This window comes from Penicillium canariense (genome assembly GCF_028826845.1).
Source record: "Penicillium canariense strain IBT 26290 chromosome Unknown utg000001l_segment0_segment0, whole genome shotgun sequence".
NCBI classification, from domain to species: domain Eukaryota; kingdom Fungi; phylum Ascomycota; class Eurotiomycetes; order Eurotiales; family Aspergillaceae; genus Penicillium; species Penicillium canariense.
Genome location: NW_026622728.1, coordinates 3,776,119 through 3,802,493, shown reverse-complemented (window position 1 = coordinate 3,802,493; position 26,375 = coordinate 3,776,119). Strand labels below are relative to the sequence as shown.

The window sequence follows — 26,375 nt, the reverse complement described above, 5'->3', positions numbered from 1 at the left end:
GGCCTTCCATGTTCTTTTTCTTCTTCCCTGTCTTATAACAGTTATGTCTTAGTATATCATTACCAATAACTATGAACACCAGCAGATGATAATGGAAGGATATTGAGGTTGTGAGGATGCATTGCCGGATTGGGAATTGCCTGTGCTCCCTTCGCTTAATGTTCAGCTTCGAATGCATTTACTTCGATCTCGAGCCTATTCGCCTCGCATGATTTCCAGAAGTGAAATGCCTTGCGTTATTGTAAAATATGTCATGTCATTTATTTATCATGTCCAGGGAGTGTCTATAATACAAAGAGGTCTATCCTTAGATATTCGGCGACAGCAGGTCGTATTTGACACACCGTTCTACACTTTCGATGCTGGCCTGCAGCAACCCGCGCGCTTCCAGCCCAACCCAGACCCGAAGCATCGAGGTGTCGCCTGAGCGCACTGTCTGTAAGAAAGTAGAGCCGGTGCCGAGCTGCCGGAGAATGGGAAGGGCGCTAGGATACACGATCAGCCTGAGAACCATATGCATTGGGGGAGAAAAAGAAACACTGACCTCTTGAAAAGATCTAGATTGGGATTAAGGCTTCGCCCAATCCCTTCAAGAAGGAGGCAAGAAATGACGACGTTCACAAAGTCGCCTTCGAATCGAACGTGGTGGCTACGAACCATCGTTAGAACTTCACTAAGAACGTCACCAATTTTGATGTTGCCAAGGGCAAATGTGCGCGATTTGATGCTCAAAACGAGGTGCTGCATCTTCAAAGCGAAGATTTCAGGATCGATGACTTCCTCTGGGGTGCGACAACGCTCAACCATCAGATGCCCCGCCCGATAACCATCGAACTCAGCAATGGCCCGGAAGAGATCTAGGAAGTTCCGTCGATTGAGATCGTTGAGCTGAGTGACGAGACCCGTATCAATGAAGATCAGTTGAGGGCGATATCCCTCGTGATAGAGTGTGGCCAGCGCAGACTCCCAATCCGCAATGTTACCGAGATGCGGGCGTAGGCGTGCCAAAACGGCCTCGGTCACGTCTACCTCTGCTCGAGTGGGAGCATCTGTGGCACGTGAATGCTTCTGGAGAGACAGGTCAAGTTCACTGGGCTTGTAGAAGCGAACCATGATGTTTCCTGGATGCAAATCGGCGTGCACAAAGTTATCGATCAGGAGCATATGCAAAAAGGCGTCCAGTCCTTCGTTGGCAATCTCATGCTGGAAAACACCTCCTCCGACATCCAGGAAGGTTGCCAACGGAATGCCCTGTGCGAACTCCTCGATAAGCACCTCGCGAGTAGTATACTCCATGTAGGGATATGGGAACCAGGCTGTGGAACGAGTCTTGAACTTCTCGCGGAATATGACCAGATTGGTTGCCTCGATACGCATATCCAGCTGGAGCTTCATCATCTCACCAAACTGGTGGACCTCATCGGGGAAGGAAAGCCAATGCATAGTCGGAATGGCGTTGATCACAGAGGCGACGAATCCCATAATTCGCAAGTCCCGATGAATCATCTTCTCGACTCTAGGGTGGACGACTTTGATCGCGACATAGGATGATGGTACTCGCTGTGGTGAGCTCTTCACCAGCACATCCACATTTTTCCGCACCTTCTCTCCTAGGGTGGTGGTTTCCTGGCCTAGCTCTGGGTTGCTGGAGGCCAAGCTTGGTTTCAATTTTGCCTTGTATACCTGGGCGATGGCTCCAACTCCGAGAGGTTCCTCCTGGAATTCTTCAAAAATGTCCTCGAAGGGCATGCCGTTAAAAGCTTTCCGGATGGTTCGTTTCGTATCTTCGAGTGAGTGGGCCGGGGCGTGCGAGTGGAGTGAAGACATGATGGTGCACATTTCAGGAGGGAAGATATCGGTGCGCGATGCAGCCCATTGTCCAAGCTATTCATAGTAACATCCAGTTAGTCAGTCCGCCGTGGAAAAGTTCTGGTGGTAAGCTAGTTGCAAATAACCTACTTTGATAAAAGCAGGACCTGCGCGCTCCATAGCCTTCACCAGGAACCGATACCACCAGAGCGTGCCAGTCTGCGCGTTATTGTGGCTCCCAACTTTTTGTCCGATCCATATTACTGGTACAGTAATGACCACAGGTATGAAGATGACAGCAAGGTGCAAGAAACGAAATCCAGTCGCAATGGGATCGTAGACGTAGAAGTACCAGAAGACGCAGAGTGATTGACAGAGCCTCGAAAGACCTCGCGCATCCTTTGGAACCATCTTGCGGACCTCCTCGCGCGAAGCCTCCAGCATCTGCATCTCACCCGTCTTCTCGTCACCATTCGAGTCCTCCGCGAGCCTGAGAAATGCGCCGGGTGCGAGGGCGGCCATCACCACCCCGCCGATGATCGGCCCTCGTCTCGGGATGCGCTTGACAGGCAGTCGCCATGATGGAGTAAAGGCATGTCGCGGAAGGCGCGAAAAGCCGCGTCCCAAGCAGAGCCGGCCAAGAAGGACGGCCCTCATGGTCAGTCGTGGTTCATGGAGGAAGAAGGTGAGCGGCGAGCGATAACAGGTCGATAACCGGCACGTGTCGCGACGTCATCGTGACCAGGTTCTACGGGCCGAGGAACCACCACATTGTGTGTATAATCACATCCACATAAAAAAGAATCGGTGGAAACTGATGTGAGTTGAGCGAAAGTAGATCAAACCCATTTTTTCATCACTTAATAAGAAATATCAGGGTAGTATTGTATTTGGCACGTACAAATTGTGAACTAGATAATTATTGCGAGCGAAGTATATAAAGACCACGCAAAAGTTCCCCCTCGGAAACTATACAACCCTCGGCTGCTAATATCAAATCGAATGGCCCAAATCAAATTGTTTCATACAATTCCAGGAACGCACAATGAGAAGCGGGAGGATCCTTCAGCACAACCTGGTAGCCGCAAAGCCTAGAGTCTCCACATTCCAGGGCGCATTCCTCGATCGTCGCTTCGTCCGTTTTCCTCCTACTCAAGCCTGGCCTATTCCGGAAGTAGCCAGCGAGCACTCGACCACAGAGAAAACCGGGGTCCCTCTGTCGATCTTGATTATTTGCAGCGGATTCGTACACCGTCGAGGGCCCTTGATAGCCCGAAAACGGGACAGAGAGCCCACGGAGCGATTCAACGGGCCAGGATCTTGCGTAGCAATTAAATGGACCAGGGGACCCGGAACTTTATGATGAAGCTCCTCTTCTTAATCAATTTGGAGACCGCTAGCTTGCGCCTGGCTTCTTCATCATGGGCCGCCCACAGAACCTGGACGACGTCGAGGCTAACTGCGACGAAGAGGAGGAGCTTTGTACCTGGCGTGATTGGGTAACCGTGTTGGCATGGAGTGTGCTGGGCTATCTGTGCATCATCCTGACAGTCATCGGCTATTATAATCCGTCGCTATTACCAATTGATCCGACCTCATTGTTATTCAATAAGAGCATTTCGCCGCTCTTTGCATTCTCGCCGGGCTCGGGACATTTTCCGAAGCCGCACGGATTCAAGATAGTCGCTCTTGTCCCTTTCAACTACCATGAGCGCACCGCGATTCTGGACTGCTACTTGCAGGTGAGTTGAAGGTCGTCTGATTGGTGATAATCGGGTCTAACAAGCTCCTAGAAAAATCTGGCCCATAATCATGGTTTCCTGGATCAAGTTATCTTCGTTCCCCAAACACAAGACGCAGTCAGCCTCCAGTGGCTCCAGTCTTTAGTGCAGCAGACCCCCGAATACGCTATTTCTTTTCCTGGACACGACATGGATTGGAAATTCACCCAGAACGATGTCATGTACATCCGCATCGACGGAGATGTCGTCTTCTTGGAAGACCACACTATCCCCACGATTGTTAAAACGAAACTGGATAATCCAGGCACAACTATGGTGTCGGCTAATGTTGTCAACGAAGGCACACTTTCTTCTCTCCACAGCCATCCAGGTGTTGCCCTGCCGTATCTCCCAGAGCTGCACCATGTGGAGCAACCGTCTCGGTCCAAGTCGCAACTAAGCCATGACTGGAGGGCCACAAGCCTTCCACGGTGGAAGGGACCCGCCAGTTTCAAAGTTCAAAAGGGATTCAAGCCGCCTTTCCAAGGTCATCGATGGCTACTACCAGCCGGCGCGGGCTCGGATCGAGACCCCATTGCGTCTTCGTTTTATACAGAAACAGGCCCAGGTTTGCAGGATTGGACTGTTAGTGCACAGCAGCACTATTCATTCCTCGATCACCTTGAATCAAATACGTTGAGCAAATATAAGTTTCCGTTGTGGGTGGACCCGACGGAGCCCCCCAGCAGCTTTTTTGGATGTTTCTGGGGGAAGGACGCCGAAACCTTGCGGGAAATTTTCGGACATAAATCGAATGAAGAGCTATCTAAGTCATGGACTGCGCCAGATGGTTCTCGCCCACATGTGACGATTGATGGCAAGGGTCTGGTCTCGCATTACTCGGCTCAATTGGGTGCTGATGGGTTGGATGCAACTGATCTTTTAGAGCGCTATCGCGCGTACGCGCGGGAGAAAGTTTGTCGACAAACCTCGTGAAAGAATTTGGGAGCTTGAGGTGGAAGACTGTTTGGGTTGAAACTTGGTTAATAAGTATATATGCATACATATAGATTCAGAGCATATGGAAACACCCTATTGACAAGCCCAAAATTCAAGCCGGGGCTAGTTCTTGGAGCTTCTGATAAACAATCTACCTGAATCCACAGTCCCAATTGCAAGTGCTTCTGAAAAGGAGCCACAAAGGCTTGTATCTAACTGGAAAGGGTTTTCGGCCAGGGCATATAGTTTCGTTTGGATCAACCCCGACTCCCAGGCTTTGAAGATTGTGATACTGGATGGCTCATGTCCCATAAGGACTGGCGATACTATTACTTCTCGCAGATAAGACTCTCGGTACTCTTCTTGACATTTCTTTGCTTAAAGCAGCCCTCTATACGTTATGAAATGTATTTAATCTCAAAGTATCTCAGTGAAATCGGTTACAGTCTCATGATGTCATGTCGTGATTCGCGTGACCATACTTGCTCACATTTGATCTTCATGCCCTCTGCGTACCCTTCAAATTACGCAAAGCATTATCATTGACCAAATCCTCTATTGCGCCCCGATAACCTGCTGGGAGTGCACCGCACTGAGACGCAATTAGTTTAGACAATTGGCGTATTGAAGTACAAGAGTACTTACCTCGTTCTTCAAAAGCTCTTGTACCAGGACAAAAGCATTATCGCAATCTTTGGCCACCTGGGAAATGTTCGTTTCCGCAGAGTCATCCGAACTAGAAGCCTCTCCACCAAGAGTCTGCTTAAGTAGCCCCATTACTTCCTCGTTGTGCAAGCAGTCCACTACGGCTGTGCAGCCTAACTTGTTGTTTGCCATCAGAGCCAAAGCAAACCATCCCTCACTCCGAACAACAGGCCATTGGGACTGAGTGATCATCGTACCAACCGGACGAGCAACTCCCTCGTGAAGGGTGTAAAGTTTTTCCAACAAGGAGGCTGCTTCCTCATCTCCATCACGTGCCTTGGGAGAGACAGTTCGGCAAATAGAAGCAACAGTGCGTCCAATCTCAGTTTTAATTGGCGCAGAGTCAGTCTTCTCAAAGAGACACAAAAGCAGAGAAAGATATGTCCGATTATGAGCGGGAGAATCCGGGTCCTCCGAGAGCGGAGCCAACAGACGCAAGATATTGTCCATGGAAGAAATGATCACCTGACGAGCGATAGTAGCGGCAGAGAACTGGACCTGTGGAACAGAGTCAAATGCCCACAAGCGAGACACAGCAGGGATAATCCCGGCCTCCGCAAGGCTAATGCGGTTGTCGCCAGCAATTGCGAGGTTCTTCAAGAATCCGAGAGCAGAGTGGAGGACTGCGCCACGGGAGTCACTCTTAAGGACAGAGATCAACTCTTCGTGAATCTTCAGATCCCGCACCATCACCTGGCAGACCTCGTCAGATCGGGCCAGGTTGCCGAGCATGACACACGCGCAGATCTGAAGCTGATCTTCATCGGCAATAATCCATGATTTTAATGTCCGCGAAAGGGCAGAGTCAAGCGGGTAGTTTTCGGCAAATAAGGACGAAGCTGAAACCTCTGCCAGAGCCTGGTTGGTCTTGAGCCGGACCTGAGCAAGGGTTTGGACCTCTTCTTTAGAGGACTGATCGATTTCGATAGAGAAGGACCGGCGGAGAACAGACAATAGGCCCTCGACCATGTTGTTTGAGATACAGGCATTCTGGAATCGCTCCTTTTCCAAGTACATAGAAAGACTATTCACCAGGGATGAGTAGTGTTCAAACTCGGTTTCTTCGGCCAGGGCGAGCTCTGTGAGAAGCCAGATTGTTCCATCAGGAGAATTCTCAATGCCTTGCGCTATTAAGGGTTCTTGTTAACCCATATCAACATGAAGTCTTTATTTTACTTGACTTACCTTGCTCCGAGGCCAGCTCCACCAGGTCATAAGAGAAGCTGAGAAGAGCACTGTTGTCCTTGATAGCACCCTCCTTGAGAAGTTTCAAGATGATGTATGCCGTTCTATTTTCCGCCATTTGGACATGTGCGGGCTCTGGGACTTTATCAGTAAATCCTCTATGTTTTTCGGTGTAAAAAGAAGTCCTCACCGTAGTCCATGCAAATATTGTAAATCACTGGAATCGCGACATGGATCAATTCAGGATTGAGGAAATGCCTGATGATCGCAAGGGTGTAGTTGCCGTCTACAACGATCTCCCTGTTCTCATCTGCTAGGTTATCAGTATCGACCAATGCATTGAAGACTAGGAATCAATCATTCCAACATACCCGTGTCGGCGCAAGAATTGCCAACCAAACGCAAAGAATGAAGAAGCAATTTGGCATCTACGTTGTTCTTCGATGAGATGACTTCTAGAAAGAACTTCAGAACCCCAGAATTTCCAATCGGACCACGCCACGACGCTTGTAATTTCTGTTAGTCTGCGTTTATGGAAAAGATTCAGCAAGAGAAACCCACGGTCTCGACTCCCGTTAGCCAAAACCTCAGCGGCTTGGACCAGAAACTCAGAGTTGCTGACCCAAAGCTGCTCAAGAGCTTTCAGCACAACCTTCAAGGACTCGGGGTCTCGTCGACCGCGCCGTGCATCAGCATCAGCTTGTTCCAAAGATGCATGGAGTTCCTTGAGATCAAAGGCGTTCCCAGCCTCGGCCGCGCCGTCGGCTTTCTCAATCACGGTTTTTAAGACACGAAACATCTTCTCTTGGGCTTCGAGATCGAGCCTCTCTGTCCCTTGGGTTGTCAAAGACGGAGATGATCCAGGCAATTCCGTGAACATTTGTTGCACCGAAGGCAAATCAAAGCTGGTAGCTGGGACACAAGGCTGGCGAGCAGCCTCTGTCCCGGCTACATTGGAAGTAGATATACCACTTGTAGAAGCCATAACTATTGTCTTTGGTGTCGAAAGTGGCGATGGCTGCCTTCGACTGTGTAATCTGAAAGAAAGTGGAGTTTGGGGCTCCTTTCCCAAACGGGTAGATACACCCTCCAAGAGAGGACAGAAGCCTAGGCGATGAAAGCTGGGGCCGTAGCAAGGACGCTAATGCGGCATTGAGTCATCCAGTTGCGCTGGCGGGCCTAGAGATGTTCACGAGGGACTCGAAGGACGAAAGGACGCTTGGTGGAAGCGTGCCAATCGCACGAGTGCTGCCTGAGGTGGATTCAGGCAGCAACCCTGTTTCGGTAAGGTCTGGTTAACGAGTGGAGAAAGGACCGAGAGCAAATGGAATGAACAGAGTTGATATACATGGACGAGGGGCGAATCTGATACACTGCTCATATTGCACTTGATGGGTTTTAATTAATTATGAAGTAATACCTGACAGTTCAGGGGATTTGTTTGTTGTACAATGGGTATAGTCCAGCCTGTCGACTGAACGAGTTGTGGCGGGCCAGGGCACTTCCGCCTTGCCAAGCATCGCTCAAGCTGGCCTCCCCGTCAACTCGTCAACCATCGACCCTGTCTCTCCTTTATTCTTTGCGGTCAATTGGATCTGGTATCTGACCACTAGGTGATCTAGTCGCTTATTTCCTTGCCATCCTCTAATTTATCAATTCTCTCTCTCCCTGCCTTCACCATGACGCGCGCTCAGCAAACCCTCTCCGTCCTCCTCCTCGTGTCCTCCGTATGTCGAATGTCTAGGGCGTCCTTCAAGAAACGGGGAGATATTCAACGAATGATTCGCTGATATAACTTCCAGCTTTATCTTTCCCTCTACCTTGGCCTCGTCCCCCTGAACGAGACTGTCCAGACCGAAGTCATACCCGTGGTACGTCGCGACAACCTCCACTCGACACCAAACCACTAGCAACCGAGACTGACCCCATTTCCCACCCAATAGCTCCCCTTCTACGCACTTATCGTTTTCGGCTGCTACCTCCTCGGCCGGCTCGGCGTCGCAATCTTCACCTTCAACGACGTCCCGGAGGCTCACGCGGAGCTGCAGAAGGAGATCGAGCTGGCCAAGGTCGAACTGCGCCAGGGCAAGGTCGAGGTGGACTAAATCCGGAATACATTATGCAGCGTGGAGGGCGAAACTTGAGGTGTGGGCCACCTCCAGGGCCTGCCTTTGGAACTTGGAACTTGAAACTTGGATGCAGGAGCCCGGCTACGCATGAAGGGGGAGAGCCGCACCAGAGCATAATAAAACACGGTGCTTTCTTAATTGCTCTTAATCGCCACCAATAAACATCCGTTTGATACCCTCCAATATTCGATCTCTTCCTGGGAGCGCGTCTCATGCAGATCTCCCACCCGGCCAGGTAGATTCGATGTATGGTGTCGGGGGTACGGGTTAAGGAAATAACCTTTCTAGATTCATATGATATCGTAAAATTAACATGCCCGGGTCTACTTCCACGCCGGGAAGGGGCAAGGTAGCCAAACCGAGGCACCAAAAAGCCACCAACAGTATCAAAGCGCCGCGCAGAATGGAATGCTGTTCGCCGATGCAATAATGAGCTTCTTAGAGAAGCGGGTTCTCCTTGGCCAGAGCATCGTGCTCATCAATATCCCTAGTCACCTGTTAGTTTCCGGATGATTGCAAGTGTATGATAAAATGCGCATGGAAAAACGTACTTAGCCTCCCAAGGATAGCAGATCCACACATCCTCGGTGGTGACGGAGGCATGGTAGCGACCGCTCTCCATCATGTCAGCGGGCAGGACACCCTTCTTGGGCTTGTTCTTGTTCTGTTCAAGAAGCAGCAATTAGTATGCAAATCTAATGATTTGATAGAAAAGTGGACAGGAGACAAAAAAAAAAAAGCGAGAACTTGAATACGTACGTGCAGAACGTAGATGAAGAAGTTGGTCTTCTCTGCCTCACGACCAAGCTGCTTCTGCGCCTCCTGCACATCCTTCTCCAGCTCGCGCACGGCGTACTCCAGGGTCGTCCGGGTGTCATCGACCTCATCGACGATCAAGATGTTCTTGCCGATCAGGTTGGACATCTCGAGCGAGCTCAGGTCGAGCCATTGGGTGCGAGTGACCTTGGTGCCAGGGACTTCCTCTGCATCACCACGGCCGAGGTCCTCATAGAGGGAGAGACCGATGGCCTGGATGGGGATGTTGGGGTCACCGGGCATCTTGAGGAAGGATCTATCGGAGAAGATCATGCATTAGAACCATGCGCTTCTTTGCCCACGAGTCGCATGCGCGCGACTTAGGATGAATGGAGACATACCGGAGAATGCGAGCAGGGACGTAGCCACCACCTCCAATGGCGATCATCAGATTTGGGTGGAATTCCTTGAGGATGGCGTCGGCCGACTGCTGGCACAGCTTGTGGACCTACATCCCAGTCTGATTAGCCCTTCTTCCCAGCCTCTGGAGACCCTCTGAGCCAATCTGCATCACGAAAACCCCTTGTAGCAGCGAATCCAGCTACTGGTTGACGTGATTATGGATCGACACAAAGTGGCGAAGATTCCGGCCTACCTGGTTGTAGGTGACATAGAACTTCTGCGTCATTTTGGCGGTTTGAAAAGGGAACAGGAAAGAGAATGTGGCTCGAAGGATGACAGATAGAAAAGATAAAATGCAGCCCGGCGATTTAGCAAAAAAGAGTCCGGAGACAGTCACAGCGCTTCGAAGCTAGGCAGGAAATGAAAGAGCCCACAGAAAATACGGCAAAAGAAAATTTCGGATCGGCACGGTTATCGCGCGTGGGCGTGGGCGTGGGCGTGAAGGGGCTTATCTCCGCGGGGGCTTGACATTTCCCCGATTACCCCTCCTTGTACGGACCCTGCTACTTGGAAGTATAAGGAAAGTATAAGAAACAAAATATCATGTTCGCCTCATTATCTGAATATCTCAACCTCTCATCGCTAATATTGCCGTCAGGGCCCTCTGCTCCGACTTCCCCGCAGTCTACGTGTACCACGTCTGCGCGGGGTACTCGTGTAGGAGCACATACCGCCCAAGTTCTCGGTTCTTATACGCCACCGGGTCATGGAGAGTGTGCGTCCGGAGGTCTCTCCAGAACCTATCAAGGCCGACCTTCAATGCAGTGGCCCGAGCCCCGGTGACTTCGAAGATCCCCGATGTAACTCGGAGCCCGACGTCGGTGGTGACCACCTTGACGCTGGCAACCCACTCGGCAACTTCGCCTCGCTCATCCACAGTGAGAGCTGACCGGTCGCCAGAGTACCGACTATACAGTGCGGTGATTTGGTCGGCAGCACGATCGGCAAGAGCTTCAGTAGCCCGGAGATGCGCGAAAAAGTTGCCGTAGCGCTCGAGAATGTAGAACTCATCTGTCGCAGACTCCTTGTTGTCCCCCCCAAAGGGCCAGGCGCGGGTTGAGGCTGTAGTATACTCCGATGCGAACGTCAAGGCGCCAATGGCAATGCCCAGGTAAAAGTTGCTGAAGACGAGTTGAATACTAATTGGAAAATGGAGCAGTTAGCAAGCTGGTCTCAAGGAACGGGATTATCACGGGTAAACCCACGTTGGCAGAAGCAAGCTGGCAAAGGGAATTAAAAGTATATCCTCGCGAGGCTTCTTGCTGGACTCATCCCAGCCCAGTGCATCAGTCCACGGCACGCGAACGTTTTCAATCTTCACGCCACCTGATTCCGTCAGGCGCAGTCCAATATTGTGCCAGTTGTGGGCAAACTGGATGCCAGTCTGTCGAGTTGGAACCAGCGCAAAAATATGACCCTCTGTTCCTTCCAGAACGCCCTCCAAGACAGTGAGATCGGAAACAACACCACCGGTATTGAAGTGCTTGGAACCATTAAAGACAACATAGTCACCGTCTGAGGTGATCTTAAGATCGTTGTCGCGAGGGTTAACGGCACCACCCACGAAATAGTTGTTCGCGACGATCAATTCCTGGGTGCGCTCGGCCTGTTCAGGGGTGCCAACAACATTTGCTGTGGTTGACCAAAGGAGGTGGTAGCCGAGCAGCATACCAATGGAGCTATGGAGAGTTGAGACGTCAAAACATGCATAAAGTGGAAATTTAAGCATACGATGTATCACTTACCCGTCTGCCTTCGCAACCTCCCGAATGACTTTATACCCGACACTCCAGGGCTGCTCTCCTCCGCCATATTTCTTGGGTGCTAGAAGCTTCAGTAGGCCTGAGTGCTTGAGAAGCGCAACTTCTGCACGAGGAGACTTGTTCTCTTGGTCTCTTTGTGCTGCATCCTGTGCAAGCACCTCGGCTACTTCGCGTGCCCTCGCCAACCATGCGTCGGCGGTGTCAGGGAGAGCTGACCATTTGGCCTGGTACTGGGAATAGACGGCGGGGTCTGTCGCGGGGACAGTAACTTGCGCCATATTCAGTTAGGGTAATGGAGTAGAAAGGTAAAGTAAATCAGCCTTGAACATGAACTTTGGTTTGATTAAATGCAGGGAAAAAGCCAGTATATCTAGTCATCGCCCCAGACAGACAGTTCGCAGATGACATGCTGCTCGCTTAGAATGATGCGATGGGATGCTCACCATATTCGCCAACCCAAGATGAAGATTCGGGGCTGTATCAATTTCGTCAATGATGTAGAATATGTCGTTATCTGCATCTTGTAGGGAGAGAGATCGACGCCCCCCGCCGAGACCCCACGGCGGCTGACGGACAATTAGCAATTTATGTCGCCTAGCTCATATGGAAAATTTCGAACATAGTGTTTGGGGTAAGAGAAAGGACTATCACAATATAATTAAGGCTATCGCGCAACAGTCCGTGTCTCCTAGCTACTCTTGTCGCACCCTCTTGGCTATCCTTACACCCTAGATACGGATCTAGAACCAATCCCCTACTTTACTCGCCCTTCTTCTTTTTTCCAAAGTATCGCGACGTATCACCCAATGGTAGATAGAGTAGTGAGTCCAGCAAAAGAAGGTGAAAAACAATGTACCATCCGATCAGACCCGCAAGGAAACAAAACACTCCGCCCGATTTCTTCAGTGCGACAGCAGCGTCAACGTGGCCATCTGCTTCAGCAAAGTAGCTTGCCGCAACTGTGAGGAATCCGAGGTCCACAAAGAAGAAGACAAGGATATACGCGATGTTGCTTGGGAGTGACGCAATGAGAAAAGTGAACACGAAAACAGTCCATAATATCATAAAGAAACCAACTGCGTTGTTGTACTGGGCTGTGTCATCGCCATATGCCTGGGCGACACCAAATGCTGGAGTCAACAAGGCACCGTATCCTGCATAGAAAAGACCTGTGTACGCAATTAGTCCTTGCTTTGGGGTCTTCGTGATGAGTCAGTTGAAGCTAAGTCTCACCGAACGCGCTGAAAACCGTGTAGGCAAAACCATTTCCGATCGAGAGCTCCCACTGCGCAGTGACTACCAGGCCAAAGGCAGCGATGAAAAAGAAGTTTGCGACAAATACATTGGTTGTCGTAACACCGCGCCACTCCATCAAGCTCAGCGAAAGGGTCGTCAAAGTTGTTCCGAATGCGCCGAGGGCCAGTGCAGACTGCAGTCGATATCAGTAAATGATCCCCTTAGTTAGGAAAAATAGGTGCATACTCCTGCACCGAGGGATTTTGGCGCTTCTGTCGCCAGTGGGACATGAGTCCCCTGTCTCTCAATGTCCACAAGTTCTCCGCCTTTTTGGCTGCCAGTCACGGCGTCTTGGGATTTGGTAGAAGCCATTATTTGTGACTGGGCCTAATAATGATTGAGGAAGAGAGGCTGGGCTCAGTTGTATGGATTTGATATCGTAACGAGCCATGACTTTGCTATAGAGAGTTCAGTGCATCATATATGGTTATTGTCATCGCATCATCGCCAGTTCAGATGGCGAGAGGATCTTTCAGCAGCATACGGAACAGCATCTTCAAGTGATCTACACGGACGGTCTCGGCATCCCCTTGCAATTAAAACATGAATTATTTTCAGAAGATCATTCTTGGTTTAGTATCGGTAGGTTCTTCTGTGCGCATGCCGAGTGGGGGACGCCGCATGGCACAATTAAGCCCCATATGATGTGCTCATCGCGACCACGGAAAAGGAGCATGGCGAGCCAATCTAAGACGCGAAGTTGTGCTTTCACACGTGTTAGTACTAATGTCAGATCATGCACTTCCTCTCGGCCGATTGACGCATGGTGCTAATTGCTCATTATTCCACAGAAAGATTAAGGTTCCAGTCTAAACACTACTTTGGCAGAATGAGCCACAGCCTTTCAGGAGTAAGAATTCCAGAGCCTAAGCAAGATTTATGATTGGATGTACTGCCCAATATCGATGGTAGGAGCACATGTAGTTAGCTGAATTTTGAGATGATGATCGGCCTTCAATCTGCATGGCGACGGGGCCGGCAGACACCTTCAAGCCCACGCCCGGACTGAGAATCTCTTCCCTGACTATTTGATCAATCCAACATCACCCTCTTTTGATTACGTCTGGGGCACGCACTTGTCGGCCGAGAAATATAACACGAGATCGAAAATGGCGTTAGGTCCACTCACAACCCTGGCAGCTTCGCAAGGGTTCGAGCACATTTCCGCAGCTCAAATTTCTAGCGCTTAAAGTATAGAGGTTTGCCCTTTGCCTTTGCAAGCTAGCGGAACTAATAAGGAAAATGCGCACTGTAGCTGTCCCATCCATAGGGTCTGACCCCAGAAATACGTGGATGGTCTCTAGATCAACTTCACCATGGCTAGAAACATCTTTGCCCGATCCAAGGTCCGGAGGCTACGCGTAAACTAATCTACAGCCATGGAGAACTAGATGAGATGACACAATAGTCACGCTAGTCCACGTCTGCTCTGTAGTTAACTCGAACCAAAATAGCATTTTTCAATCATGCGACTGGCTTTTGGTATTCACCCGTACAGGAGGCTTAGTTGTGAAATCTCTGCTCACTATCGCCTCAAATGCACTCCATAGTACCTGCTCTGGAATCTTATATATATCTAATCTCATAATCTATCTAAGTTTTCTATCTTTCTATCTATCTATAAATTTCTGCAGCCCCACACCAAGGATCTAGCTAACTTTCTGCCATTTTGAGTAATTTGCTGGATCTTCTAGACCCCCGCTAGCTTTCCTTACTAGAGAATAAAAAGATGCAGAATCTTTGGATGCAGACATAAGGCAAGGAATTGAAGCAGCCAAAATCGCATGATGGCAGGAAACCAAGCCCAGTCACTGTCCGTGACGGTCTTCACGATTTTCAGTCATGCAAGCTTCACCCTTTCTTTAGCCAAAATGCCCACTTACAGTCAGGTTTCTTCCTCTTTCCTTCTTTACCTCTTCATTTAAAAAGAACCCGAATGAATAGGCTGGGGTGCCAGAAAGCCCCTCTCGTGTGAAATTCCGACAATTTCTTGAATGGAATCAGCTCAACATTGTTTTCTCCAGTATATCTCATTCTAATATCGAATAATTCAGTGCTAACTTCTTTTGCAATTATGCTCGATTTACTATACTGGATTCAATCAAAATCTTCCAAAATAGTCTCACGGATCTACACATTTGCGCCACGTCGGAGGTATTAGGTTTTTATCCAGCTGTACTTTCTGGGCACGGAGCCATATACAAGGAATAAAATCTGGCGATTGGCGCGACACATAACACTTCTCTCCAATTCTGGGGTACTTGGAATTTGAAGTGGCCCTCATCTCCAAAGTAAACGATGGCCCCTCGTCAGTAAACGAAGATTGCAGGAGTCTCTCGTCTCACTTTATTCTTCGTTTACGCATCTCAGCTATCGCCAAGATATCTTCTGGATTTCCGTGAGCCTCATCGATTGATTGCGAGAGCTAGGTGGCTCACTATTCATCCCAGTGTTCCTCTTCGTGCCTCCCTACGGTCATATCCTCATAACCGGCCACGTTAGAAGCCCTATTCAACCGACAATACGGACCGCATCATGGCCATGGGGATTATGGGGAGTCTGGGAAGGATTAGAAGCTCTATGCCAACAGACACTGATGGATTCAAACGGAGCCAGCTCGAGCAGTACCAGAACCAGCCGGAAGCCTTGTTGGGCGCCAACGAGCCCCTTCGTGACGCACTGCAGCAGCAAACAATTGGGCAGGCAGAATTTGTCCCTGATGGAACTATTCAGCTCCTGCCCAACGACTGCGGGATCAGACTAGATCGTGCGGCCCCATTTCATCCGGGTGGACAAGTCTTTCGACTAGACCCCTTTGAACCCGATCTGCCACTCTGGAAGAAAGTTCCGTTGCCTACGTATCTAGTCGGCAAGATGAAGGACTCTCACGCTTGCGAGCAGGGAATCAACCGAAACCCAAGCATTGAACGGCCTGAAAGAGGACAGAATGCTATCATTCAGTCTAGTACGGCTGGGCCTGTTCCTCCCTTCGTTCTTGTTGTCCACCCCCCGACTCCGACGATTGGGCAGAATGTTCATCTTTGCCCAAAGACTTTCGAACCTTTCTACGAGTTCACAGCGGAAGAAACACGTGTTGATCATCACCAAGTGCAACTAAACGCCGATTCTAGCGACGAACCGAAGCGTCTTGAGATCACCCTGGCGTTACTGGAGGAATGGCATATGATATTCATCCTACAATTATGCACCTTCAGGCTGCAGGCAACACACTGGCGCACCAAACGCCGCGAGTGGGAGCTAAAGACCGTCAATGACATTTTTCTTGGCGGAAACTACTTCATGCTGAAGGACAGCTTCGGGATCTCCAACCTTGTCAATGCTCGCAAGTTCGCGTGGGATGAAAATGAGAAGGACAGGCATGGGTCTATTCCGGTTTGGAAGAATGTATGGACGGAGGAATCATACGGCCATATCACAGAGCAAGCGTTCAGAGTGAAGAACGCAGTCGTCAAGATCAAGCGCAAGATTGCTCAACTGCAGAGCGATGCAGTCGCAGCCGAGCAGAACAAAAAGCGAAAAACCTCTCGCGGTGGCAAGATTGAGGTTGGTCTGCTTGGGGAAGATCTGGGCAAGGCAATGAATCTGAACCGTTGATGATGATATCACAGTGTGCAGAGTATGGACAAGTTGAGACTACTCAAGGGATTGGGGTGTTACGCAAGTCATTATTTTTAAAAAAAAGAAAAGTGGTTAATGAAACATGGGGCTTGACGTCGGGGATATCTTTCGGAATGTCAAATTCTAGTAGTCTTCAGTATCAAGGCACTACACTGCCTAGGCCAGATGATTTACACAAAACATCTCAATTTGCATTGCCGTCTAGCAGGCCGCCTGGGTAGACCATAGAAAGCCATTGTGGGTATCTTATATTCCATTTTACGCTAGCTGCACAAATATTTCCGTAGATAATCTATCCATAGAGCAACACAGGGGTATACGACCATGCAAGCAATGCAAAGGTGAACGGCACTTCAGACCAGAATCCCAGTCGTTAGACAGCCGCAGCTATAGTCTCATCAGAGATCTCCGCGTCAGCTTTGATCAGCTGGATTTCAAAGCCACCCTCGTCTCTATCTTCACCTTTCTGAGGCCACAGAATCTGGTGCGTGACAACAGCCCGAATCATCATGTAACAAACAAAAAAGTACATGAGAAGCAGTGGAAGAATCGCCGCACATCCAATAATGTTGATAGCCTTGCAAGAGAATGCCTTCCCGATAGCGAAAGTGGCAGTGATCAGAGCAGTGTTGGGGAACACGAAGGAGAACCAGGTCATCGAGAAGACCATTCGGCCTGGTCCAATGGCAGACAAGTGGGCCGCACTTGCGATGATAAAGAAGAAGATTGCTAGTCTATCAAGAAGTTAGTGCCGGCACTAGCAAATACACAAATAAGCCAAGGAATGTCATACCCCCACAGCCACAAAGCAGCAAAGTCGACCACCACCCTCAATACATCAGCGGCCAGTGCGCCATTACCCATGAAGTCTGGCGGGAAGGAGCGCTTCGCTGAAGACGCCATGTTCACAATTCCAGCAACAGTGAAGCCACTGGGACCCACGGAGACGAACATTCCTGGCCGGAGGTTTTCTCTGGGGAGCTTTTGGGTCATGAGCCGATAGATAAAGGCCGAGTAGACCATCAGCGAGACCAAAAAGCCAACCCCTTGAATGGTCGTTCCTCCGATTATGATGCGCAGGCAGCGAGCTGGCTCAAGCTTCGCACTCAAAATACCAGCGTGAGGACCAATAATGAGCATAGGATAAGCAGGGAATATCCAAATTGGGGTCATTTGGGCGATCGTAAAAGTCTGCGTGGACCACCTGAGGGCTGTCAGTGTCAGGGGTTCGAAAGTAACAGATAGATTTGTATCTTACAGGACGAGGTAGATGCCAGCGGTGAAAAGCACGGCAAGGGCAGCGTCAATCCAAAACAATATACCCACGGCCTCCATCAACCACGGCCCAGTATTCCCAGGGCCATATTGGGAGATGTTGATTAGGATGGTGCCGAACGAGACGACACATGCAGGAACAAACAAGGACTCGGTAGGATGCATAAACGACGCCTTGAACGTGTAAGGGTAGTAATAAAATCTAGCCAGCAAAAGCCCCCAGATGAAGATGTAGAGGGCAATATTGATCAAGAATACGACGGTTCCAATCGTGTCTAATCCCCGGAAGCGATAGGGAACTTCTCCATATTAATACACAGACGTACGGGCCAGATAGTAGGAAAGATTGGCCTTACCTTCATATAAAACATTCGCCAATCCCCCGGTAGCCATAGTCAAAGTAAAGTATGCCCAAGTGGCATGGCGAATTCGCTTCCTCCAGCTGAGACTGGACGCTGACGCATCAGTAAGTCGCCGGGTTAAAGGCGCGCCATCATGGCCCAGACAAGGACCATTTGCCTTATGGTTGTCAGGTTTTTCCGTCGTCCGCGACGAGACTTTTTGCAGAGCGGCTTCTAAAGCAGAAGTGTGGACTTGGCGGGCATGGCTGCCCGGATTAGGACTATCCGCGACACCCACAGCCGCGAGAGAGTGCTCCGCATCCTCTATGGTTGGCGTCCGATAGCCATCGTCACCAGGACTCCTCATGTGCCTGGGCACCCGAATTTCAGCGAGCATAATGCAGCACAACTAGCGGCTGGCTGATGTTGCGCAACGCTCGGAGATAAAGCTGAACGCCAGCGCGGATAAGCTGATGCCCGGCGTATTTGCAACCTTCCTGTGCCACGGGCTTGGTGGCAGGAGGACCATAGATAGAGTAGCGGAGAGATTTTGATATATATCTGCAAGTGCGATGGAAACCAAAAAAAGGAATCCCAGCAGGAGCCCCAGACGCTAAAATGACCCCTCGACGGGAATGGTTGCGAAGACGACGATGACAACCAACGAAGAACGCAGACCTCTGCGTAGGAACTGATTCGGATCGATGGGGATCGGCCAAGGTCATTAAATGTGGGGACTCGGACGCTATGATCCGTGACCTTCAGCCCTGTTTCGCGACGAATGAACGGCGCTGATGACGCGGATCGAGTCGCCGGGATGTCAATGGGCGACGAGCGGGGAGTTGAGAAACCCCGGGCATCTTCATCGTCTTAAACCCTCGTGGTGGGGTCCGACGTCAAAGATCGTCATTGCGATGGCCCCGGTAAGTGTTTTCTTCCTTCGCAGGATGCCGTCCTTCCAGTTCATTGGCCCTGCGACGGGAGTTTTAGCTTCCCCTCGGGAATCGGCACATGGGCCGGGATGTCCCACCGCTGGGCTTGCCCGCGGTAGCGATTGGCTGCTGGCTCCGTAGTTGCTCGTTTCGACCCGAAGTACACCGTAACGGATGGTTCAATGATGCCCAAACAGCGAGAGCAGAGCATGGTTCATCCTCGCAGATGGAGGGGCATTGTTTGTTGGACGCCGGTGAGTCGGACGGTTTCTTGCTGTCGTCGGATGGGGCGCGACGCCAGCTCTCTCAACATTCAGAATCCGGGCCAGAATGCATGGCAGCCATGAGTGACAACCCCAGCGGCCTGAGAACAGGGCTAAATATGCTGATGATCGTCAGTATCATACATTGACCGGGTCGAATAAAGCCCCGCTCAGAATGGGGCATGTCTTAGCGCAGAATAAAGTGGCAAGGTGGATGAAGTATGGACTGGAACCGCGGGACGATGGATCTCCCCGCGAGCTTGGCAATTGGTCGGTTCGCACCTACGGCGATCAAGAATCCCCCCTTCAAATCTGGTTTCGATCGTTCTCATTGCTCTGCTGCTCTGCTCTGCTCTGCTCTGCTCTAACAGTTCCACGCAGGAAAATATCCCAAAGAAGCAATAGGGTTTAGGGTTCGCTGGATTAGCTTGTTGTGACGAGCCGAGGTCCCTCGAGCTGGCGCGAAAAGCCGCGACCCATGAACCCTTGAACCCTTCACCTTCCTCGCCATTTGGATCAGAGTACCCCACCCTTTGGTCATATTCGGAGTAGATCTTACTCGACCCCTCGACCCTCAAGAGACGCGACGCGCGATCAGCCATGCAAGAAGTTACGGATACCCGCAAGTCCGTGCTGATCACCGGGTGAGCAGCTGGCGCAACATACCCAAGATGCCCAAGATACCTCCAGTATCACACAGCGACCCGCTGCTGACGATGACAGGTGCTCACCCGGCGGTATTGGGAACTCCCTTGCGCGAGAGTTCCATCGAAATGGATTGCGCGTGCTGGCCACGGCCCGACAGGCCGCCAGCATCGCCGACTTGGACGAGCTCGGCATCGAGACCCTGAGCCTGGTGGTCGATGATGTGGAGAGCGTCAAGGCCTGTTTTGCCGATGTTGAGGCAAGACTTGGGGACAATGGACTGGACTACCTCGTGAACAATGCGTGAGTGTGGTGGGCTTGGAACGTGGACTTTGGTTGCATCTGCAATGGACTAACTCATGATATCCGCAGCGGCCGAAGTGCGTCTATCGTGGCCTGCTGTGAGCATTTTTCATCTAGCTAACACGCTGGTCCTAGATTATACGGTCCCTGCCATGGAGGTGGAGTTGGATGAGGCGCGCCTGACATTTGAGACCAACCTCTTCTCCGTCATCACCATGTGCCAGACCTTCTTGCCGCTTCTGATCAAGGCCAAGGGTACCATTGTGCAGATTGGTTCCATTGCTGGAGTTCGTCCCCAGGCTTGAATCCTTCCTGGATCTTGAATGCAACGCAAAGTACAATATTGACCAACATCTTATAGATCATTCCCTACGTGTTTGGGTCGGTCTACAACGCCTCTAAGGCAGCGTTACACTCATGGAGCGACACACTCCGAGTCGAGTTGGCCCCATATGGGTATGTATTTTCCAATATCCCAGAGCCGACATGCGATCAGCTGTACTAACCGCAAGTCGACAGTGTCAATGTGACCACCATCGTCACCGGTGGCGTGCAGTCTCGCATTGCCCGCACCGAGCGCACGCTCAAGCCGAACTCCCTGTATACACCCATTGAAGCGGAATTTAATCGCCGCGTAGTTCATAGCCAACACAATGCCATGCCGAACCAGGCTTATGCCCGCAGCGTGGTGAACCAGGTGCTGTATGGGTCGGCGCCGTGGCGCTGGCTGTGGCCCTGGGCCCAGGGTCGTAAGACCTGGGTCTGGGAAGGTCACCGCAGCTGGGTGGTCTGGTTCCTGGTAGGTGGCTGGGCCTGGAATGGACTTTTTGGCCGAGTTATGACCAACATGTTCAAGTTGTCCAAGATCAAGGCGCCGCTGAATAAATAGAAAGGACCGGGAGGAGGGCCATGGTGGGAGCAGCCCATAACTTCCTCGTTAGATAGCCCTAGCTATACCCTAGGTAGTTTCCCTGGACAAATTGAACCTGATGCAACCCAAGTTATAAATCTATAACCCCCATTTCCACTAGATATCACTAGGTCAAAGCAGCCGAAGTTCCGTTCCGTGATATTCGCGTCCGCGCCCGAGGTTGTGCTGAGTCAGCCAGGGATCGGGCGCTGGTTGGCTGCGACACCCGGTTTTACCGCAGCGCTGTCATCCCGAGAAAAAGAAAGCTGTTCTCCCGAATCGACCAACTCCTGAAGGCTGCCTTTTAAGCAACCTTCTCTTCTTACATAACCCCCTCTCCTCTCTTCACCTTCCCTCACATCCTCCTCATTCATCATGTTCAAGCTCGCCCGCGGTCGCCCAATTGCCGCGGCCCTCAGGGCTGCGACGGTGAGATCTTCCCGAATGCCGTGCTATCGGGCCGTACCCGGTCCTCATTGTCGACACTGGAAACTGATTCGTATTCCCCATCCTTCTAGGAGTCGTCCGTCTCGTCCCGTCTGGTTCAGCAGCAGAAGCGAAACCTGTCCATCCACGAGTACCTGTCTGCCCGTCTCCTGAAGCAGGTATGTCCAGCGCGTTCAAATTTCTCGGTCGAGGAAGGAATCGCTGTTTTGTTTTACAGCCCGAGTGGGCTTACTGATAATCGAGGATAGTATGGTGTCGGTGTTCCCAAGGGCGAAGTCGCCAGTACCGCCGAGGAGGCTGAGAAGGTCGCCAAGTCCATCGGTATATATCTTTCCTTCATACTTTCCTACCCCCTTCTTCGCGCTCCTGCCTAACACTGAAGGAACTAGGTAACGATGACATGGTTATCAAGGCCCAGGTCCTGGCCGGTGGCCGTGGCAAGGGTACTTTCGACAATGGTCTGAAGGGTGGTGTCCGGGTGATCTACTCGTGAGTTCTAGGGATTCCAAAACCTCTGGTTGCTGGGGTTCTGCTTGGATCGGGAAATATGAGGACTAACCGAAGTAATCTCCGCAGTCCTGCCGAGGCTAAGATTTTCGCCAACGAGATGATCGGCCACAAGCTCGTCACCAAGCAGACCGGTGCCGCCGGCCGTGCCTGTAACTCTGTCTACATTTGCGAGCGCAAGTTCGCTCGTCGCGAGTTCTACCTCGCCATCCTGATGGACCGTGGTACACAGAGCCCTGTGATCGTTTCCTCGTCGCAGGGTGGTATGGATATCGAGACCGTCGCTAAGGAGACCCCCGATGCGATCATCACCACCCCCATCGACATCCACACCGGTGTCACCGACGAGATCGCCCGCACCATCGCGACTGACCTCGGCTTTTCCGAGCAGTGCATCGAGGAGGCCAAGACCACCATCCAAAACCTGTACAAGGTCTTCATGGAGAAGGACGCCACTCAGATCGAGATCAACCCCCTGTCCGAGACCTCCGACCACCAGGTCCTGGCCATGGATGCCAAGCTCGGCTTCGACGACAACGCCGAGTTCCGCCAGAAGGAGATCTTCTCGTGGCGCGACGTCACCCAGGAGGATGCCGATGAGGTCAAGGCTGCCGAGCACGGCCTGAACTTCATCAAGCTGGACGGTGACATCGGCTGCCTGGTCAACGGTGCCGGTCTGGCCATGGCCACCATGGATATCATCAAGCTGAACGGCGGCAGCCCCGCCAACTTCCTTGACGTTGGCGGTGGTGCCACCCCCGCTGCCATCAAGAGCGCTTTCGAGCTGATCACCAGCGACCCCAAGGTGTCTGCCATCTTCGTTAACATTTTCGGTGGTATCGTCCGCTGTGACGCCATCGCCCAAGGTCTGATCAACGTCGTGCAAGACATGGGTCTGCGCACCCCCATCGTCGCCCGTCTGCAGGGTACCAACATGGAGCAGGCTCACAAGCTGGTATGATCGCACTCTCACTTGCCCACTCTCCTCCCCCAAGTCTTTTTTCATTCTTCTCCTTGAATGCTCTTGCTAACCCCACCTTCCTCTCAGATCAACGAGTCCGGTCTGAAGATCTTCTCGATGGAGGACCTCCAGAACGCTGCCGAGAAGTCGGTGCAGTTTTCCAAGGTCGTCAAGATGGCCCGCGAGATCGATGTCGGCGTGGAGTTCACCCTGGGCATCTAAATGATAGAACCGGTCCGAATCTGAATCTGAATCTGAATTTGAATCTGCGAGTCAGCTAAGGGGGCATGCATTGGGCACTGCGAGCCGGTTCACGGTGACATTTTACTTTTAGAGAACAACACCCTGTGATTGGCTGCGGCGCCTGTTCCTGTGTCATTTACTTTTCTTTTGTCACTGTATTCTTGAGTGTTTCTATGGTTCGTATATCATTTCCCAGTTGGAAGAATTGAGATGCTGAATTTTTTGGCTCCATAGTCTGCTAGCATGTAGTTAAGGTTGTAAGGTTGCTTTCGAAGGACCGCGTTCATGATCCTGAATCTTCGACTTCTCATGCTAGTCTTGTGCGTGAGTCTTGATAGTTGGTATAAAGCCATGTTTTCCAGTGTCAGAAAGTACGGCTTGTTCCATTTAGATTAGTAGAATCGAGTAGTAGTCGCGAAAAAACGGCAGATAGAAGTTCAACAAGCCCTTGTCTATTTGCGCTATGAGAGAGCTCTTGTGTCAAGAGTCGCCACATAACTTATACCATTGGTATGACTGAACAAGAGATGCATTGTCACTGATCAGATCGACCTTCCATAAGGCTTCTGGTACCTTTCGTCCATTGCCCAGACCTGCATTCCCCCTGTTTTGAGGGATATCAAAAACTGCCCATCGCCCAAGAAACCGTAGTGCTCATCTTCGTTATCTATCACGTCCCGTATGGAGTGTTTATACCATACGTACGCGTTAGAAGTGGTGGTGGGCATAGTAATAGATTTGAGAATTCCCAGATGAAACCCTTCCAGGTTGGAAACATAGAGTATGCCTTGTTCGGGGCAGACTATGTTGGACACCAAGGGGAACTCAAACATTGGTAATGTGTGGATAGCAACCAGATCGTCCGGCTCGATTGACAGGTAAAGCTGGATTCTCTCGAGGGTATTACCGTCTTCTTCCCAGCAGACCAAGCTTACACTGGTCTGGCCGAGATGCACCTCTTGCGCGCGCCCGTCGGAATAAATATCGATCCATTCTTTGCTAAGATGTAAATTTGGGAATGGCTGGTAGCGTGTGAGAACGGAGTGAAACTCGTTCTTGCTGTTCAGGACATATTTGGCCGTGTGCAGCTTGCACAAGTCAATAGCGAGTCCACATTCAGGAAAGGCTGCCCTTGCGTCAAGAGGATCTTTCTCCTCCTTTTTACAAACACGAATTAGCGTGAATTGGTCCTCTGAGGGATGCAGAGCGAAGGCCACAATGGAGCTCCCAGTATGAACGGTACGAGTGATTTTCGTATCGAAACTCCAGTGGACGACATAGTCATGATAGCTGAGGGCAATCTTGGTTCCATTGATCAAGAAATGTTTGTAGGAGGCCGACGGGATCCGGAAGGACGAGTATTCGTCCGTGTCAATATTCCAGACATGGCAGTACCCTCTGACTGATGTCGCCGCAATCAAAGGCATTTTGAATCGCAGCGCGACCAGCTTTTCGCGATTCTCCGTGGTGAAACGCTTCCTTTGTGCCGCCGTCCATAGATCAAACGTGAGTACGGTGGTTTGATCGTCTTCTCCGGCTAGCCAGGCAAGGGCGCCGTGTGAATAGCCCACGGCCCGAGTATACCAACTGTTATCACGCACAACACCTAGTGGGATTAGCATTATGCTGATCTGGTTGGAACCTCCCTGCTCCAGGCGGCGTCTTCTTTTTACGAGATTGATGAACGATGCGGTAGAGTAAGGCGCGGCAGTGGAGGCAGGGCCTGATGCATTAGCAGAAGAGGCCGTATGGATAGCCACCGCAGCATGAGGATCGGAGGCGGAACGTTGCGCCCAGGGATCCCTGCCCAGGGTTGCTCGGGCAGCAGCACGACACAGCGACGGCGATAAAAGGACCTGCTGCCATCTTCGAGACACCTTTGCGCGGCATGTTAGTCAGACAAAGCTTTTCAGCTACAGATCACATGGGCGTACCCTCTGAAGGCGAACGATGTCGGCCAGAGGCAGCTTCTCTGCGACGAGAGACACGATCTCCAGGGGCAGCTTGTCCAGAAAATCACAGCGGAAATGGATGCGATCGACACGACTTTTCACTTCGCGCCATTCATCAGGGCGTAGCTGGTCCATGACGCCACGGTACCTGTGGGCTGTTTCAGCTTTCGGCCTTTGCAGGCCATAAGGCAATACATACACGGCTTGGCGACTTAGCTTGGGTAGAGTCTTGAAACGGCTCAAGATGGCTTGAGCCTCAGAATCTGGGTCCATGGCTGCGATTTGCCGAGTGGGTCAGGGCCAGGCAAGTGGTGTGAGTGGTGGTTGGGGCGGATTAAGTTGAAGCTGAACAGGCTGAGACGGGCTGAGAGCCGGCGAGGCGAGTATAACACTCAGCGCCAGTCCGTGGGTAAGCTATACACGGTTAAAATACGCTGGAGAAACATATAGATGTCCTAGCTAATATCGGGAGGAGACCCCAATAGTCCGGTCAAATATGGACAGTTCTAGTAGCGGTATGTCAGCCCTTTTCGTCTCTTCGTTGAAGCTGAAAATCCGGTTTGTGGTTGAGGTATTCCGATTGCGACTGCGTCCGTGGGGTGGTGGCTTTGAGACTCTCCGTATGGATTGTGTCTTCGGGTGGAGCATCAGACTCTCATTCTTCTCGACAACCCCCTTTTCTTCTCCACCTTCCATCGCCTTTCCACCGCAGACCGGTCGTCAACTTCCACCTCAGCCTCATCACCCTTGTGCTGCGCCGTATTGTTCCTGCAAACCTCGCACCTCGCCCGATTGCTGAGCTTCCTGGCGCGGCAGATCCGATCGTTGCGCTCGTCCGGCTGCTTCCCTCCGCCGCCCCCCCCCCCCCCTTCTTCCCCGCAGCTTCAACCTCGTGCAAACCTCGTCGAAACGAACCACCCGCCTCTCCTTGGACCTCAATTCGCGGGCGCAATGACAGACCAAGTGCTGCCGCTTCGGTGTTGATCTGCGCCTCGCTGGGCTCCGCGAAACTCCTTCCCATCCCACGTTCTCCCGCCACGAGCGGGTTCCAACGGTCGAATCGATCGCGTCCGATTTGCTTTTCCCACCTTCCACACGCCCCCCGGCCTGCCCCCAAAACTGAAGTATACAT

The 26,375-nt window shown here is 51.3% G+C and overlaps 12 protein-coding genes across 12 annotated transcripts; 5 read left to right on the top strand and 7 right to left on the bottom strand.

Annotated features, from left to right (window-relative positions):
* Positions 1-307: 307 nt before the first annotated feature.
* Positions 308-2,466, bottom strand: N7482_001352 (ABC1 kinase family protein; the record flags this gene model as incomplete). Its single annotated transcript, XM_056683477.1, has 3 exons — positions 308-485; positions 545-1,884; positions 1,960-2,466. 3 exons carry the CDS (start codon positions 2,464-2,466, stop codon positions 308-310), a joined length of 2,025 nt encoding a protein of 674 aa, XP_056547083.1.
* Positions 2,467-3,230: 764 nt separating this feature from the next.
* Positions 3,231-4,526, top strand: N7482_001351 (uncharacterized protein; the record flags this gene model as incomplete). Its single annotated transcript, XM_056683476.1, has 2 exons — positions 3,231-3,551; positions 3,603-4,526. The coding sequence occupies 2 exons, from the start codon at positions 3,231-3,233 to the stop codon at positions 4,524-4,526; spliced, it is 1,245 nt and encodes a 414-aa protein (XP_056547082.1).
* Positions 4,527-4,858: 332 nt separating this feature from the next.
* On the bottom strand, positions 4,859-7,404 carry N7482_001350 (uncharacterized protein; the record flags this gene model as incomplete). Its single annotated transcript, XM_056683475.1, has 7 exons — positions 4,859-4,920; positions 5,046-5,121; positions 5,175-6,361; positions 6,420-6,554; positions 6,610-6,729; positions 6,791-6,925; positions 6,981-7,404. 7 exons carry the CDS (start codon positions 7,402-7,404, stop codon positions 4,859-4,861), a joined length of 2,139 nt encoding a protein of 712 aa, XP_056547081.1.
* Positions 7,405-8,098: 694 nt separating this feature from the next.
* Positions 8,099-8,524, top strand: N7482_001349 (dolichol-phosphate mannosyltransferase subunit 3; the record flags this gene model as incomplete). The annotated part of the gene is made up of 3 exons (XM_056683474.1): positions 8,099-8,146; positions 8,222-8,290; positions 8,363-8,524. The coding sequence occupies 3 exons, from the start codon at positions 8,099-8,101 to the stop codon at positions 8,522-8,524; spliced, it is 279 nt and encodes a 92-aa protein (XP_056547080.1).
* A 462-nt stretch (positions 8,525-8,986) lies between these two features.
* Positions 8,987-9,992, bottom strand: N7482_001348 (xanthine phosphoribosyltransferase; the record flags this gene model as incomplete). The annotated part of the gene is made up of 5 exons (XM_056683473.1): positions 8,987-9,035; positions 9,100-9,212; positions 9,308-9,620; positions 9,706-9,812; positions 9,960-9,992. The coding sequence occupies 5 exons, from the start codon at positions 9,990-9,992 to the stop codon at positions 8,987-8,989; spliced, it is 615 nt and encodes a 204-aa protein (XP_056547079.1).
* Positions 9,993-10,391: 399 nt separating this feature from the next.
* N7482_001347 (thermophilic desulfurizing enzyme family protein) lies at positions 10,392-11,807 on the bottom strand (the record flags this gene model as incomplete). Its single annotated transcript, XM_056683472.1, has 3 exons — positions 10,392-10,905; positions 10,972-11,445; positions 11,512-11,807. 3 exons carry the CDS (start codon positions 11,805-11,807, stop codon positions 10,392-10,394), a joined length of 1,284 nt encoding a protein of 427 aa, XP_056547078.1.
* Positions 11,808-12,288: 481 nt separating this feature from the next.
* N7482_001346 (uncharacterized protein) lies at positions 12,289-13,137 on the bottom strand (the record flags this gene model as incomplete). The annotated part of the gene is made up of 3 exons (XM_056683471.1): positions 12,289-12,698; positions 12,763-12,958; positions 13,012-13,137. 3 exons carry the CDS (start codon positions 13,135-13,137, stop codon positions 12,289-12,291), a joined length of 732 nt encoding a protein of 243 aa, XP_056547077.1.
* Positions 13,138-15,405: 2,268 nt separating this feature from the next.
* N7482_001345 (uncharacterized protein) lies at positions 15,406-16,440 on the top strand (the record flags this gene model as incomplete). Its single annotated transcript, XM_056683470.1, has 1 exon — positions 15,406-16,440. One exon carries the CDS (start codon positions 15,406-15,408, stop codon positions 16,438-16,440), a length of 1,035 nt encoding a protein of 344 aa, XP_056547076.1.
* A 397-nt stretch (positions 16,441-16,837) lies between these two features.
* Positions 16,838-18,477, bottom strand: N7482_001344 (tellurite-resistance/dicarboxylate transporter family protein; the record flags this gene model as incomplete). The annotated part of the gene is made up of 4 exons (XM_056683469.1): positions 16,838-17,198; positions 17,258-17,668; positions 17,723-18,038; positions 18,096-18,477. 4 exons carry the CDS (start codon positions 18,475-18,477, stop codon positions 16,838-16,840), a joined length of 1,470 nt encoding a protein of 489 aa, XP_056547075.1.
* Positions 18,478-19,875: 1,398 nt separating this feature from the next.
* N7482_001343 (SDR family oxidoreductase) lies at positions 19,876-21,112 on the top strand (the record flags this gene model as incomplete). Its single annotated transcript, XM_056683468.1, has 6 exons — positions 19,876-19,919; positions 19,999-20,223; positions 20,293-20,300; positions 20,359-20,510; positions 20,585-20,679; positions 20,743-21,112. 6 exons carry the CDS (start codon positions 19,876-19,878, stop codon positions 21,110-21,112), a joined length of 894 nt encoding a protein of 297 aa, XP_056547074.1.
* A 396-nt stretch (positions 21,113-21,508) lies between these two features.
* N7482_001342 (succinate--CoA ligase (GDP-forming) subunit beta) lies at positions 21,509-23,270 on the top strand (the record flags this gene model as incomplete). The annotated part of the gene is made up of 6 exons (XM_056683467.1): positions 21,509-21,562; positions 21,652-21,738; positions 21,829-21,901; positions 21,970-22,069; positions 22,157-23,042; positions 23,136-23,270. 6 exons carry the CDS (start codon positions 21,509-21,511, stop codon positions 23,268-23,270), a joined length of 1,335 nt encoding a protein of 444 aa, XP_056547073.1.
* A 563-nt stretch (positions 23,271-23,833) lies between these two features.
* Positions 23,834-25,516, bottom strand: N7482_001341 (F-box domain protein; the record flags this gene model as incomplete). The annotated part of the gene is made up of 2 exons (XM_056683466.1): positions 23,834-25,168; positions 25,226-25,516. 2 exons carry the CDS (start codon positions 25,514-25,516, stop codon positions 23,834-23,836), a joined length of 1,626 nt encoding a protein of 541 aa, XP_056547072.1.
* Between the last annotated feature and the right edge of the window lie 859 nt (positions 25,517-26,375).